The 16,303-nt window shown below is 42.6% G+C and overlaps 1 protein-coding gene and 1 pseudogene across 1 annotated transcript in view; one reads left to right on the forward strand and one right to left on the reverse strand.

Moving 5' to 3' along the window:
* Positions 1 to 3,606: 3,606 nt before the first annotated feature.
* LOC115845219 (poly(rC)-binding protein 2-like) lies at positions 3,607 to 4,782 on the forward strand (annotated as a pseudogene).
* A 5,558-nt stretch (positions 4,783 to 10,340) lies between these two features.
* The window catches only part of CHP1 (calcineurin like EF-hand protein 1), a 36,729-nt gene continuing 30,766 nt past the window's right edge, over positions 10,341 to 16,303 (reverse strand). The window contains exons 6-7 of the mRNA XM_030842988.2: positions 12,445 to 12,567; positions 10,341 to 12,300 (exon numbers count right to left, since the gene is read on the reverse strand). Coding sequence (XP_030698848.1) covers positions 12,247 to 12,300; positions 12,445 to 12,567 — 177 coding nt within the window. The 3' untranslated portion in view covers positions 10,341 to 12,246. The remainder of the gene's footprint in view (positions 12,301 to 12,444; positions 12,568 to 16,303) is intronic.

Here is a 16,303-nt window from a genome sequence, read left to right on the forward strand (position 1 = left end):
GCAGTGGATGGGACTCCACGCTCCCAATGCAGGGGGCCTGGGTTCGATCCCTGGTCAGGGAACTAGATGCCACATGCACGCTGCAACTAAAAGTTTGAATACCGCAACTAAGGAGCCCTCCTGCCGCAACTAAGACCCAGCGCAACCAAATAAATAAATATTTTTAAAAAAACTGCATTCACAATAGCATCAAAAACGATAAATTCTTAGGAAAAATTTAATAAGTCCTTTGTAGATATTTAAGTCCTTTGCAGATATTCTTATGTGTATTCCTAAAAACAAAAACAAATACAAAGGGAATTCCCTGGTGGTGCAGCAGTTAAGAATCCACCTGCCAAAATAAATAAATAAATAAATAAAAAATTAAAAAAAGAATCCGCCTGCCAATGCAGGGGACAAGGGTTCGATGCCTTATCTGGGAAGATCCCACATGCCGCAGAGCAGCTAAGCCCGTGCACCACAACTACTGAGCCTGTGCTCTAGAGCCCGCGAACCACAACTACTGAGCCCACGTGCCACAACTACTGAAGCCTGCAAGCCTAGAGCCCAAGCTCTGCAACAAGAGAAGCCACCTCAGTAAGCCTGCGTGTGGCAACGAAGAGTAGCCCCTGCTTGCCGCAACTGGAGAAAGCCCGTGCACAGCAACAAAGACCTCAACACAGCCAAAAATAAATAAATAAATATTTATTTATTTAACAAAAAACAAATACAAAACATTTTCTGTAAAATACTGTTATAGCTACTTAGAGAACCTAGTAATCATATTATGAATTAACATGCAGGAATTCTAGATCATCTAGATAAACCTGTATTGTAATTTAGGGATTCTGCAAGATTGCTGACAGAAGTGTTCATTCAAGATTTTGCTTAAGCAGTTCTAGCAACTAAGGGCTAGGGAATGCACTAGTTTGAGGAACATCCTGTTCCTCATTTGAACAGTTATAATTATTAGGAAATTCTTCCTTAGAATAAGCTGGAATCTATCAACCTATCACTTCCACTCGTTAATAAAACTGATATAATGCTTAGCATGTGTCAGGCACTCATTTAATCCTCACAGCAACCTATGATGTTGGTAGTGTTATCATTATCATCATAATCCCCATTTTACAGTTAAGGAAGAAGACACAGAAGAATTACCCAAGTTCATGTGCCTGGTTAAGTGGTAATGCCAGATCTGAACCCACCCAATCTGTTTCCAAAGTCCATGCTTTCAAACTCTACATTAAACCACCTAATTCTGTCCTCCGGAAAAAAACAAAATAGAGCCTTTCAAGGACAGGTCCTTAGCTGTATGAATAATATAGATACTAAATATTTTAATATAACTACTTTCTTTTCTCTAGATTAAAGCCTTAGTTCCTATACTTGCACAAGGTAGTAAGTTGCCCTGAACACTTCACCATTTTGCTTCTTGGGGATACATCATTTTGACAATGTCCTTAAAAGATGATGGTCTTCAAATTTTTGATATCTTAAAATACACAGGTGTCTCTTGCTTGCCATCTCTTCTTTTTAGTTTAAATACAGGAATTTACATCTATCTTTGTTAAAAATAAAGGTTGTTGGAGAGTGAAATGATTAAGAGCATGGACTGTGCAGAGTTCCTGGGCTTGAATCCAGGCTCTACCACTAACTAGGTGTGACTTTGATCTTGGGAGAAAAAATCATATAGCCTCTCTGGGGCTTAATACCCTCACCTGTAAAATTGTGATAATAACTGTACCTGCCTCCTAAGGTTGCTGTGAGGATTAGAATTAATATTTGTCAAGCACACAAAACAGTGCCTTGCATATAGTAAATGCCACATAAATGTTAGCTATTATTGGGCTTCCCTGGTGGCGCAGTGGTTAAGAGTCTGCCTGCCAATGCAAGGGACACGGGTTCATAGCCCTGGCCTGGGAAGATCCCACATGCCTCAGAGTAGCTAAGCCCGTGCACCACAACTACTGAGCCTGAGCTCTAGAGCCTGCAAGCCACAACTACTGAGCCCACGTGCCACAACTGTGGAAGCCTGTGCACCTAGAGCCTGTGCTCCGCAGCAAGAGAAGCCACAACAATGAGAAGCCCACGCACCGCAACGAAGAGTAGCCCCCGCTCACCGCAACTAAAGAAAGCCTGTTCACAACAATGAAGACCCAACACAGCCAAAAATAAATAAAATTATTATTTTTTTAATATTAGCTATTATTGATTGAACGCAAATTATTAAGATAATTTAGCCTCTATTCTCCCATGGAGGGACTACTATTAACTATTTTTATGGCATTATGTTACTTTAAAAAATTAATAAACACTACTTTTATGCTTAGTCTTGGGATGTTGAAAAGGACTGAATACTGACAGTAAATCCCTTGGCATGTCATGGAAGGTTTTCCTTAAGTCTGACACTGATCTTTTATTTTTTTAATTTTTATTTATTTTTATTTTTTATTTTTTGGCCACACTGCACAGCTGGCAGGATCTTAGTTCCCCTGACCAGTGATTGAACTCACACCCTCAGCAGTGAAAGTGTAGAGTCCTAACCACTGGACTGCCAGGGGATTCCCACTGATTTCCCCCCTCCCCCACTGATCTTTTATTTAAAGTTATATTGAGGGACTTCCCTGGTGGTCCAGAGGTTAAGAATCCGCCTTCCCATGCAGGGGACTCAGGTTCAATCCCTGGTGGGGGACCTAAGATCCCACGTGCTGTGGGGCAACTAAGCCCTTGGGCCACACACAGCTAGAGAGCCTGCATTCTGCAGCTACAGAGCCCACGCGCTCTGGAGCCGGCTGCCACAACTAGAGAGAAGCCAGCGCGCCGCAACAAAAAAAGATCCCGCATGCCACAGCTAAGACCTGATCCAGCCAAAGATTAAAATAAATAAATAAATAAATAAATAAATAAATAGTTATACTGAGGTATAATTCAAATGTCATATAATTCATCCATTTGATATGTACCATTCAATGGCTTTTGGTATAGTCACAAAATTATACATCCATCAACACGATTTTAGAACATTTCATTAATACAAAAAAAGAAACCTCACACCCCTTAGCTATCACTCCCTAATCTCCCATTCCTCCAGGCCCTGGAATCATACAGTATTTGTCCTTTAGTGATGGGCTTCTTTTACTTAGCATAATATCTTTAGGGTTCATTCATGTTGTAGCATAGGTCAAAATTTCCTTCCATTTTAAGGCTGAATGATATATCACTGTATGTATATACCACATTTTGGTTTTCCATTCATGTGTCAGTGGATGTTTAGGTTGCTTCCACCTTTGGCTATTGTGAACAGTGCTGCTATGAACATAGGTATACAAATACCTCTTTAAGACCCTACTCTCCCAGACCAGCTGAGGCAGCAGCCAGAGCATGCCCTCTCCCGCCTGCCCACCCTCCGCTGCCCTCCACTCGCCCCGGGGTCTCTTTCGCCCTTCCTCCCCACTATCCTCTCCCTCCCCCCTCCCCCTCCCCCTCCTCCTTCTCCCCCCTCCCCCCACCCCCCCAACTCCCGCACCCACCCCCGCTCCGGAGGGGCCCCCTTGCCTTCCCGCCAGCCCCTATTGTTCCGCCCCAGCCTCCCGCCCTTCCCCTTCCCGCAGATTCCTTTTTTCCCCTCAGTCGTCTCGCGCCTGCAGTTTTTGGCTTTCACCCCCACCAGTGACCAAAGACTTGACCACTCAGAGTCCAGCTCCTCAGAACACTGCTCGACATGGACACCGGTGTGAATGAAGGTGGATTAAATGTCACTCTCACCATCTGGCTACTTATGCATGGAAAGGAAGTTGGCAGTATCATCGGGAAAGAAAGGAGAATCAGTTAGGAAGATGCGCGAGGAGAGTGGTGCACGTATCAACATCTCAGGAGGGAATTGTCCTGAGAGGATTATCACTTTGGCTGGACCCACTAATGCCATCTTCAAAGCCTTTGTTATGATCATTGACAAACTGGAAGAGGACATCAGCAGCTCTATGACCAGTAGCACAGCTGCCAGTAGAGCCCCAGTCACCCTGAGGCTGGTGGCCCCTGCTGGTCAATGTAGCTCTCATTGGGAAAGGTGGTTGCAAGATCAAGGAAATAGGAGAGAGTACAGGGGCTCAGGTCCAGGTGGCAGGGGATATGCTCCCCAGCTCGACTGAACAGGCCATCACTCTTATTGGCATTCCGCAATCCATCACTGAGGGTGTGAAACAGATCTGCGTGGTCATGTTGGAGACTCTCTCCCAGTCCCCCCCCACCAAAGGGTGTGACCATCCCATACTGGCCCAAGCCTCCAGTTCTCCGGTCATCTTTGCAGGTGGTCAGGACAGGTACAGCACAGACAGGGACAGTGTGAGCTCCCCACACCACCCCGTACATGTGCCTCAACGCTGACCTAGAGGGACTGCCTCTAGAGGCCTATGCCATTCAAGGACAGTATGCCATTCCACAGCCAGATTTGACCAAGCTGCTCCAGTTGGCAATGCAACAGTCTCATTTTCCCATGACACATGGCAACACCGGATTCAGTGGTTTGGATGCATCTGCTCACACTACTTTTCATGAACTCACAGTTCCCAATGATTTGATTGGCTGCATAATCGGGCATCAAGGCGCCAAAATCAATGAGATCCGTCAGATATCTGGGGTGCAGATCAAAATTGTGAACCCAGTGGAAGGATCTACTGATAAGCAGGTTACCATCACTGGATCTGCTGCCAGCATTAGCCTGGCTCAGTGTCTAATAAATGTCAGGCTTTCCTCGGAGACAGGTGGCATGAGGAGCATCTAGAACAATGCAGATTCATCCATAATCCCTTTCTACTGTTCATCACTACCCATGATCCATCTGAGTACAGTCAGCGATTCCAGGTTTTAAATAGTTTGTAAATTTTCAGTTGCTACACACTTTATCATCCACTCGTGATTTTTTAGTTAAAGCATTTAAATTCCTTTCTCTGTTCAGCTGCTAATGCTGAGATCCATATTTAGTTTTATAAGCTTCTCCTTGTTTTTTGTGTTTTTTTGGCTCATGAACTTTTTGTCTGTCATGTAAATGTGAGTGGAATATTAATACATTTCAGTTTAGTTCTGTAATGTCAGGAATTTTTCAAAAAAAGTTTAAAAGATGGACTGGAGCTTTTTCTTTGTGAATAGAAACTGGATGCTACAGTGGTTAAAAAAAAAAAAAAAGGACCCTGCTTTCAATTCTTTTGGGTGTATACCCAAAAGTGGGATTTCTGGATCATATGGTAATTCTATTTTTAATTTTTTGAGGAACAGCCATACTGTTTTCCACAGTGGCTCTACCATCTTACATACCCAGCAACAGTGCCCAAGGGTTGCATAATTGGGTTGTCTTTTTATTGTTGAGATGTAATTCATATAATGTGGGTACAAGTCCCTTAACAGGATATGATTTGCAAGTATTTTCTCCCACTCTATAGATTATCTTTTCACTTTCTTGAACAACAAAAGTTAAAATTTTTTTTCATGCCACGTGGCTTGTGGGATCTTTGTTCTCTGACCACGGATCGAACTCATGCCCCCTGCAGTGGAAGTGCAGAGTCTTAACCACTGGACTGCCAGGGAAGTCCCAAAAGTTTTAAATTTTGATGATGTCCAGTTTACCTATTTTTTATTTTGTTGATTGTGCTTTTGGTATCATATTTAAGAAACCACTGCCTAACCCAAGGTCATGAAGATTTATGCCTATGTTTTCTTCTATAAGTTTTGTAACTTTAGCTCTTACATAGTCTTTCATACATTTTTAAAAGTCATTTGATTTTTTGTTGTTGTTGTTTGCATATGGTGTGAGGTAGGGGTCCAACTTCATTCGTTTGCATAAGGATATCCAATTGCCCCAGTTGTATCGAAAGACTACTGTTTCCCCCACCAGTTTGCTTTGGCATCCTTGTCAAAGATCAGCTGACCACAAATGTGAGGATTTATTTCTAGACTCATGATTCTAGTCCATTGCTCTATGGACTAGAGCATGAGGCAGTCTATCCTCATGCCTTGATTACCGTAGCTTTGTAGTAAGCAAATTTTGAAATTGGGAAGTGTGATTCCAATTCTGTCCCTCTTTTTCAAGACTGCTGATACTGATCTTTTAGATTTTTGGTGTATGGTTATTCAGCTACCATCCTCAAATACATCAACTGTAATCCAACACAATTTTCTCCATCTTAACCTTATGAATACTATGAGAGACCCAGTCATATGTTTTGCTGAAAACAACACTCTAGGGGACTTCCCTGGTGGCGCAGTGGTTAAGAATCTGCCTGCCAAGGCAGGCGACACGGGTTCGAGCCCTGGTCCAGGAAGATCCCACATGCCGCGGAGCAACTAAGCCCACGTGCCACAACTACTGAGCTGGTGCTCTAGAGCCCGTGAGCCACAACTACTGAGCCTGTGTGCCACAACTACTGAAGCCCGTGTGCCTAGAGCCTGTGCTCTGCAACAAGAGAAGCCACTGCAATGAGAAGCCTGCGCACCGCAAGGAAGAGTAGCCCCCGCTCGCCGCAACTAGAGAAAGCCCGCGCACACCAACGAAGACCCAACGCAGCCAAAAATAACTAAATGAATAAATAAATTTTAAAAAAGCAACACTCTGCCTATTTCACTGATCTGACACACAAATTTAATAAACCTTTGAAATAAGTGAGAGGAATTCTGCCTACTTAATTCTTTGCCAAAAACATCAGCATCCTGGTGATCATCAAATTCTTTTCCATGTCTTCACAACCATGTAGTGACTTATTCTAAAATTCTGCTGGGGAATAATGTCAAACAAATGAGTGGATCATTTCTGAAATTTGCCCTTTTCCCCTTTTGCAAACTTTGCTAGTATCTGCCTCTTTCTGTTCTCTAACCATCTCGCAATATCGATGATGTCTCTGTGACTACGAAGCTACCAGAATTGCCCCTAATTTCATGCACACAGAGGAGGAGCTCACAGAATGCAGAGTCATGTTTTACAAACACGGATTGTATGCTATCTCAGGTTTGTGATTCGGCTCCACATCTGCCAGAAGGATGTAGGAGGCAGCACAAAATCATTTATAGTACAGCATGTGCATTCTGCTAAAGTTGAAAGTTTTTATACAGAGATTGAGTCTGTTCTGAGAAGATGTTTCATCAGATCATGAGGGTCTCCATGGCAGCCTTCTCCCCAAAGAGATATCCTGCAGAGGATAATTTAATAACAGCTAGAAATCTGCTATACCCAAGTTGACAGAGAAAAGATAACACCTACCCGCAAGAAACATAGTGTCATAGAGAATAATGCTTTTTCTCTCCACAGCCCATAAGGTTGTTTGCAGATATGTCTCTAAGCCATGCCACCACTTGAAGTCACCATCAACCATTGCCTTTTACAAAATGCTAAGAAAAAAGATGTAGAAAAGGAAAAGGAAAAACCAGGCAGGAATTACTGAGATCGACCAGGACAAATAGTATTGAGTTACACAGATCTAGGTGCAGCCTGAATTACATGTAATAGCATTTAATTTTTTAGTATTATCAGGGATGTTTCACCTAAGTAAACTTCTATTTTATTGAAGCTTAAACTTATAAGCACCAGCACATTTTAGACCTTTTCTTGATGACTTGAGGTCTTTTCTATAAACACATGCTGTTGAAATGCCTTCAGGTTTAATGAACTGCTTAGGATTATCTGGTCTACACTAGAATGTCTACTGAGTTACTTGGTTTTTCATATTGTCTCCTCCTTTGTCAGCTGCCCTTCTTGGTTATCAGCATACCAGTTTCTAGTAGTGCCTGTTAATTTAACTACTTCCAATTTGTTATGGGCTGGATGACCATATCACGAGGTTTATTAGAATTTATCAGATTTATTTCTAAAGAATATCTGTGTGTGTGTGTGTGTGTGTGTGTGTGTTTTAGGGAATACGAGATTTTCTTGTGAATAAAACACAAACTCTGGTTAATGGTGCTTGATATCTACTGTGGTAGCCCGGAGACTTTCTTTGATCAATTCTTATTTCTCCAGCCACATTCAGGTACGAGATATAACAATTCACCTACCTGCTTCAGTTCTTGAATAGACTGCAAAGGTGGTTGGAAGTGTCAGGACCATGCCTCCAAACAAACAGCCTTGCTAGTTTTGATGAGAGATCAGAATCTAGTGCTTAGAGACTTAAGAGCTTAGAGAAGAAAACTGAGTCTTGGCATCTCAAGACCATGTCCTTGATCAGCTTATACATTAGGTAAAGATGTCAGGCCAGTTACTTACTCCAAAAGCACTGAGTCCTAACCACTGGACTGCCAGGGAATTCCCTACTTACTCCATCTTAAAAGACACGAGACTCTTCATTGCTATCTGCTCCCTCTCAGTTCCCTCTCAGAAACAGCCTGCAGTACCTCACAAACTTACCAGGTAAATCTCTCATCACTGCTTGGCATAGAGGAAAAGAAAATGAAAATCTCAAAACTGGAGTTTCTATTAAGCTAGATGTTAAACGGTCTGTACTGGCAAATCAGCCATCTTCAGTTTTTTTTTTTTTTTTTTTTTGCGGTACGCAGGCCTCTCACTGTTGTGGCCTCTCCCGTTGCAGAGCACAGGCTCCGGATGCGCAGGCTCAGTGGCCATGGCTCACGGGCCCAGCCACTCCGTGGCATATGGGATCTTCCCGGACTGGGGCACGAACCCGTGTCCCCTGCATTGGCAGGCAGACTCTCAACCACTGCACCACCAGGGAAGCCCAGCCATCTTCAGTTTGAATCACTAGTTGACTCAAATCTCAGTCAAAGGAATGTGAATTTAGGGAATTTCAGTCCAGTAATGATGACTTCCTTCCAAGCAATTCTGCTTTCAGTGTTTGGGGAACAGGATAAACACCTGGCTTGTAGCTTAAGAAATGCAGTTTGTAAAGACAGTCCTCCATGAGGCGTCTCTACAGTAAATACCTGCTCTAAATCCCAATCAAGACAATCTATTCTAATAGTGTTTTAAATACAAAATTTGACAGGATTCTATAATCAATTTGAAAAAATAGGTGACCATGAAGAACATTCTAAAAAGAATACTGAAGGTAAAAAGAGTAATTTGATTGCTTCCAGCATTCTCTTGAAGCCTATCAAAAGCTGTAAGTAAATGCCTAAAGTCTGCTCTAGTAATCCCACTCCCACAAAATTTTTTCAAAGAAAAAAGAAAGTTATATGCAAAAAGGCATTCATTGTACCATTATTTTATAACATAAAATTGGAAACAATGAGCAAATAAAGTAATGGGACTTCCCTGGTGGTCCAATGGTTAAGACTCTGTGCTTCCACCGCAGGCGGACGTGAGTTTGATCTCTGGTCGGGGAAGATCCCACATGCCACGTAAGGTAATGGTTAAGTAAATATTACACCAAGTTGGTAAAATATTATGTAACTGTTGATACAAACAAGGAAGAACAGTTAACATGGGGAAATATTACAATATGTTAATTTCTAAAAGCTGTTATCATCTCATGTTATGTTTCATTTACTTTAGAAATATGTAATGCATGGGTAGACCAGAAGGGAGCAAGGGAAATAAAATTAGTTAAGGGGATTCTCTTCAAACTGCAGGTAATGTTGTAATGTTCTTAAATTTTTTTTTTTACAGTGTCAATGAACATCTTATTTTAGTCACAGACTGGTATACCTATGGCCATGGTCAGTAACATTAAGCTTCCTCCAAAACTGACAGCATGGTCACTCCATCTGTTTGTCACTTTCTCCAAATCCTAAAGTTACACTCAAAATGAAGCAAAGCTGAAACAGTGCAAGTCATTTTGAATGGACTTTTGAGGCACAGGGACCGGAAAAGAAGAGGGTATTGTGTTAGAATTCATAGGATGACTCTAGCTATTACTCTTTTGAGTCTTGTGGCGTGACACTAAACCTTAAAATAAGAAGAGGTACTCATACCCTACATAGCAGACTGAAACGTGAAGATGTGAAAAGGCATGTAACAATAGCTGGGTACAATATGTCATTGAGACTGTACGTACATGAGGGGGTAGACAACTTATTAACAAGCAATAGACAGATACCCTATTTTAGACCTCTTCTACATTTAAGGAGTCAGAGAGTCAAGAACAGAAATGGAATCCTACCTGGAGCAAGTGGGCAGTGGCTAAGGCTGTCAAAGTGTTAGTGTTGGCCCCTAAATGAACGCTTCCACCTGTTATGTCCAGGCAGCAGCAGATATGAAAGCCGATAGAATCTCATGTCACGTTCCAATTACATTCAAATAAAGGCATTTGATAGCACAGACATAAACCCGAGTAAGTGAGACACACTGTGATTTCAAACTTGATGAAGGGGACTGAGTTATGTAAAATTCTTGTAAAACAAAGGGACAAAAATCACCCAAGTTATTTTGTTTTAACCACAAGTATTTATGGATGGATCAAAGAATACAATTTTAATGAAACAATAAGGCACAACTGTGGATTAAAACAGATTGCTATACAGCCAAAAGGAGCAAAAAGCCGTAATCTTAGGAACTTTAAATATGCAGGTCAAGGAGCCTCTGAAGTACCTCTCTAACAGACCAGTGTAAGACAATTCTTCCCTTTTATACAATTCCTATATTACATCACTTGATCACAAAGTAAGACTGATACTTCACCAAGAATTCCTCAGTCATTTATACTTGAGTCATCCAGCCTGGCCACTCTTTCTTCTCCACTCTTCCTAATCCCTTTGCAGTGTTTTTTTTTTTTTTAAGTAATTTCCTTCCTAAAGTATTGTGTATACATCTTGGATAGCCTTCCAAAGCAAGGAAACAGCAAGCAAGCAATGAGTCAGAGAAAGTCAGCCAAGGACAGATATGGATGAAGAGACTCATAAAGACAGATGTTAGGATAATAACAGCCTGATTCAATGAGGTCTATACTAAGCTGACTTAGGCAGAAAAGTTGCTCTGGTTCATGCAAAGGCCTATTATGCCACCTCAGGTCGTGCCACCAGTGCCAGAGCCCTTGTTCCTAAGGGATTAGCAGTGGTCTAAGAGAGGAGCTAGGATGTCATTGTAACCAGGCAGCTAATGATACGATACATTCAATGCTTTGGACCTGTATTAGGAGCTGACTATGGCTTCCAGCAGTAACATGTGCCAGGTGTAAAATTCATAGAGAATTCTGTGTAAAACCTCAAGACACTGAGGACAATCTTTAAATCTTGTGGACTGGGATAAGTTAGGCACTTATCTTTCTACTTGGAAATGTGAAGAGAAAAACATTCCAGGGCACACAGCACTGAGGCATAAACCATGCTGCAGAGGTGGGAATACTTTTAGGGTGCCCAGTCTCCTTGTTCAAGCAGCCATGAGAAACACCCCTGACAAGCATACTGTCAGAGCAGCTATTCTGGTGGTGACAGCATCCTCAAACTAAGCAAGCCTGCAGGCATATGGCTAATTTGTGGAGAGTCAACACTGTACTAACAGGAGCAGCCACGTAGGTATGTATGTTGAGAATCGGAGGCCAGAGGTAGAGCGACCTGGGCAAGCCACCCAGAAGACTTGTCTCTATAACCCTTATCTTTCAAGAACATCTCCAACCAACAGCCCTTTGGTGACAGAGCAGAGGGGACCAAGAGATGGTCAAGACATTCTTCCGAGAGAAGTATTGACCGAAAAGCTCCTGAAGAGGCAACATCCCAAAGACCCATTTAAGAGTAAAAGTAGATTAAAAACCGCCAGACCACTGAACTATACTGCCAAGTCAGAAATACATTTAACAGGCATAGCTTGGGGTGCCAAGTAGAACAGAGGGGACTGAAGCTTAATAAAAAGCAGGGACACTGAAAGATTAAGTGAATGGTAGATTGGGTGAAAGAGAAGTAGGAAGCAAAGGACGTATAAAAAAGGATGAAGGAGCATGCCAGACCCAAGCTGGGGGGAAGGCAGCATGGCTACGGTCCACATCCAGTCAAAGAGCTTTGCTGGCTGGTTCTTGGCATGAATCCCTCTCACTTCTCAGACTGGATGGACACGTGGCACTCAGCAGCAGAATAAGGGGAGATGATATTTAGAAATGGAGATATCCAGCGAATGATACTGAACAGAATTAGGCGGGGTGTACCATTCTGTAATGCCCTGTTTATACACCAAAGGCAGGTTTGTGTTGATGGAACATATTTGGGGTTGTCATGCAACAGCAGTAGTACTTTGGGAGAAGGGGAATGATGGGATGGAGGTGGGGCTGGTGTACAGGAGGACTTTCAAGTTCCAGTTCTTAAATACTAGAAAGCAAGGAACAGTTTGGTCTCAGTCCTTTAGTGAAGAAATCGGATGCTCATTTTCTGTTCTACGTCCACCTTCTCCAAAACCTGTTAAAAAAAACAAAACCCAACGACAGTTATGAAGGTCACAACAGGAGATACTGTCTCAAGCTCTTATGTGAATAATGTTTTTCTCCCTCCCTCCTGTGTAGTAGGATTTAACTTCTTCAAACCAAGAGGTAAGTGACTGACCTTAACAAATTCTGTGAAAGATATGGCGCTGTCCCCATCCTGATCAGCCTCCTGGATGGTCCTGTCTGCGATGCTGCCCAGCTGCTCGTCTGAGATATTCACTCCGACCATCATGCGTAGCACCTGCAGGACCAACAGCCAGGAATTACTGGAGACTTGGGGGTGAGCAGGACTCTTCTGCTAAAATTAAAGATAAAAGCCACCCCCACCCTCCTTTCCTTTGATGTCCTCAAATATAACAGCCAAAAAGCTGAAACCCTTATCTTCTCACCTAGGCCATTCTAGACAATGATGTGAGCAGAACTCTCTGGCAAGGTCACTGAATAGGAAGGCAAAGCCTCATTTCAGGGAGAATCCTTTGCATTTTGGTCCTCCCCATTCTTCCTGCCCGGAACGTAGATATGATGCTTAGTGGTACAGCAGCCATCCTGGGACCGTGAGGTGAAAGTCAAATGTGCTATGGATGCCAGAGCAAGAAGAAGCCTGGCTCCTGGACATCATTTAGGTACTGTACCAACCTGGACAATCTATCCCCAGGCTTCTTGTTGCATGAGGCAAACTAGTCCCTTATAGGTTTAAGTCAGTTTGGTAGGGCTTTCTGGAATCTCACCCGAATGCAGTCCTCTTTGAGGCAGTGCATTAGCCCAGATATTCCTAAAGTATGGTCGAGAAACATAAAGATCCTTGAAGAGTTAAATACTAAATCCCCCCTTTTAGAAAAATGACAAGCACATTTAAAGGGTTGCGAGAACTGTGGAAAAAGAATTAAACACTGTTTCTCCAAATTTGTTCTCAGATTTAACAAAGAGATCGCCTGCTCCCCACTTATTCTGCTAACATCTTTAGGGTGTGAATATACATTGAAAACTGCTACCTTAAGCAAAACAAGCAACTCTAATGACATGGCTCTTAGACAATATGAAATGGGGGACAGGGTGCTTTTATGATGCCTTGCGTTGCCCTAGTTAACCACCTCTGTCTTCAACAGGTTAAGAGCTGAGCTTTACCCAAGGAAAGCAAGGCCTTCTAGCCCAGCTGTTCACAGGACTCCCTTTCCCCTATTCCTTTACATCCTTCCCCAATCTCTTGAAACAGATTTTTAAAAGTATATTATAGGATTTTCTGAAAAGAAAAAAAGAGCTGAAATATTGATCTGTATCAAGACTGTTCCCCCCACCCCTGACCCACAAATCAATTCTTGAAAATCGGAAGTTGTACATTTGGGTAGAAATGTATACAAACTGAAGGATAAATAAAAAGTGGCAATGCTAACAAAAATATTAAACGGCCAAGCCATTTGCCATCTTCCCTGACTGTGTGTGGCCAACTAGACAAATCCATCCTCAAACAGCAGCTTCTTCAGGTCCCAGTCTAATTATTCTCTGAAGTGTTTTATTTTTAGAATTATAGAACTAATTGTGCATGTGTGCTGTGTGTATACAGTGGGGTGGGGACAGGAGTGGTGGTGTCTTAAAAATCACTCATCCAGTCTGTCAATGAGGACATAAAGGTCCAGAAGTGCCTGGACACAGGTCCCAACAGCCACTAGCCCGAGCCACCTGCCCGGGCCTCCACACCTGGCCAATGCTCTTTCCACCTCTCCATGGTGTCACTTTTAGTTCCAGTCAGAAGTTTATTAGCAAATGGAACTTTTCTTATTACTATTTTTTTAATGCATGGTGAGGTTTTTTTATATATACCCTTCAATGGTTTAAGAAAGCTCCCGTCTCTATTTTTCTAAGACTTTAAAAAAAAATCATGAATTGGTTGGGGTGATAAATTGGGAGACTGGGATTGATATATACACACTACTATATATAAAACAGATAACTAATAAGGACCTACTGTACAGCACAGGGAACTCTAGTCAATACCCCGTAATGACCTATACGGGAAAAGAGTCTAATAAGAGTGGGCCTATGTGTATGTATAACTGATTCACTTTGCTGTACAGCAGAAACTAACACAACATTGTAAATCAACTGTACTCCAATAAAAATTTAAAAAGTCAGGATGCAAGGGACACAGGTTCGTGCCCCGGTCCGGGAAGATCCTACATGCCGCGGAGCGGCTGGGCCCATGAGCCATGGCCACTGAGCCTGTGCGTCCGGAGCCTGTGCTCCGCAACGGGAGAGGCCACAACAGTGAGAGGCCCGCGTACCGCAAAAAAAAAAAAAAGTCAACATTGTTACCTTAAAAAAATCATGAATGGAGGATGAATTTTATTAAAATTCTATGGAAAAGACCATTCAACTTTTCTTCTTTAATCTGCTACCATGGAGAAATACTATTGATTGGTTTTCTAATTTGAATTCTTTGAATTCCTGGTATAAAGCCACTTGGCTATAATATAGTATCCTTTTTATATATTGCTGGATTCGACGTATTAATATTTTGTTTTGGATTTTTACATCTATGTGAGTGAAGGAGACCGCGCTGTAATTTTCTTACAGTCTTTAGAAGGTTTTCATGTCCAAGTTATGCTGGCCTCATAAAATGTGTATAGCAACTATCTTTATTGAAGTATAATTGATATACAGTAAAATGTACACATTTAAAATGTACAATCTGATAAGTTCTGACATCTGTTCACACTTGTAAAACCATCACCCCGATCAAGATAATAAACATATCCATGACCCCCAAAAGTTCAACCAGAATTTTTTTTTTTTTTTTTTGCAGTACGCGGGCCTCTCACTGCCGTGGTCTCTCCCACCACAGAGCACAGACTCCGGATGCGCAGGCTCAGGGGCCATGGTTCACGGGCCCCGCCGCTCCGCGGCATGTGGGATCTTCCCGGACCAGGGCATGAACCCGTGTCCCCTGCATCGGCAGGCGGACTCTCAACCACTGCGCCACCAGGGAAGCCCCCAGATGTAGCAATTTTAAATAAAGTAAATTCTTCTTACTGAAGAAAGATGTCCCCGGGGCTTCCCTGGTGGCGCAATGCTTAAGAATCTGCCTGACAATGCAGGGGACACAGGTTCCAGCCCTGGTCCGGGAAGATCCCACATGCTGTGGAGCAGCTGAGCCCGTGTGCCACAACTACTGAAGCCCGCGCACCTAGAGCCCGTGCTCCACAACAAGAGAAGCCACCGCAGTGAGAAGCCCACACACCGCAACGAAGAGTAGCCCCCGCTCGCCGCAACTAGAGAAAGCCCGCGCACAGCAACAAAGACCCAACACAGCCAAAAATAAATAAATAAATTTATTTAAAAAAAAAAAAAAGAAAGATGCCCTCAATTCAAAAGCAAAGGACACTATCATTGACCTGCAGGCTGTTTTGGTTTTTACTCAGACACAGAAATGTAGGAGTACCCTGGGTTGGTCCTTAACCTCAACTTAGAAGACTTCTCAAGGCAATGAGTTCAGACTTACTTCAGGGTGAGTAGAAACCACTTTACTTTTTAGTTTTACCTTGAAATAGAGAAATCTCCCCATGGAAATTCCTGAATGTTTTTGCCCCCTAGGGTCCTCAAGATTCATAAATATTTTTTAATACCTTTAATTAATTAATTAACTTATTTATTTATTTATTGCCACACCGCGCAGCATGCGGGATCTTAGTTCCCTGATGAGGGATCGAACCTGTGTCCCTGCAGTGGAAGCGTGGATTCTTAACTACTGGACCGCCAGAAGTCCCTCAAGATTCATAAATATTAAAAGAAGAAAAGAAAAAAGGAGAATTTTCTCCCTACCTAAACTTGTATTTAGGGAAGGGGGAGCAGGGAGAAAGAGAACGGCAATGCTAACAGGATGAAATGCCAGTCACTGCTATTAGAACAGGGAATTATCTAGGGGGAGCAACAAAGGCGAGTGAGTAGTGGCTCAGCTACACTGTCCCAGAAGCAGTTCCTTG

Source organism: Globicephala melas, chromosome 2 (assembly GCF_963455315.2).
Source record: "Globicephala melas chromosome 2, mGloMel1.2, whole genome shotgun sequence".
NCBI lineage: Eukaryota > Metazoa > Chordata > Mammalia > Artiodactyla > Delphinidae > Globicephala > Globicephala melas.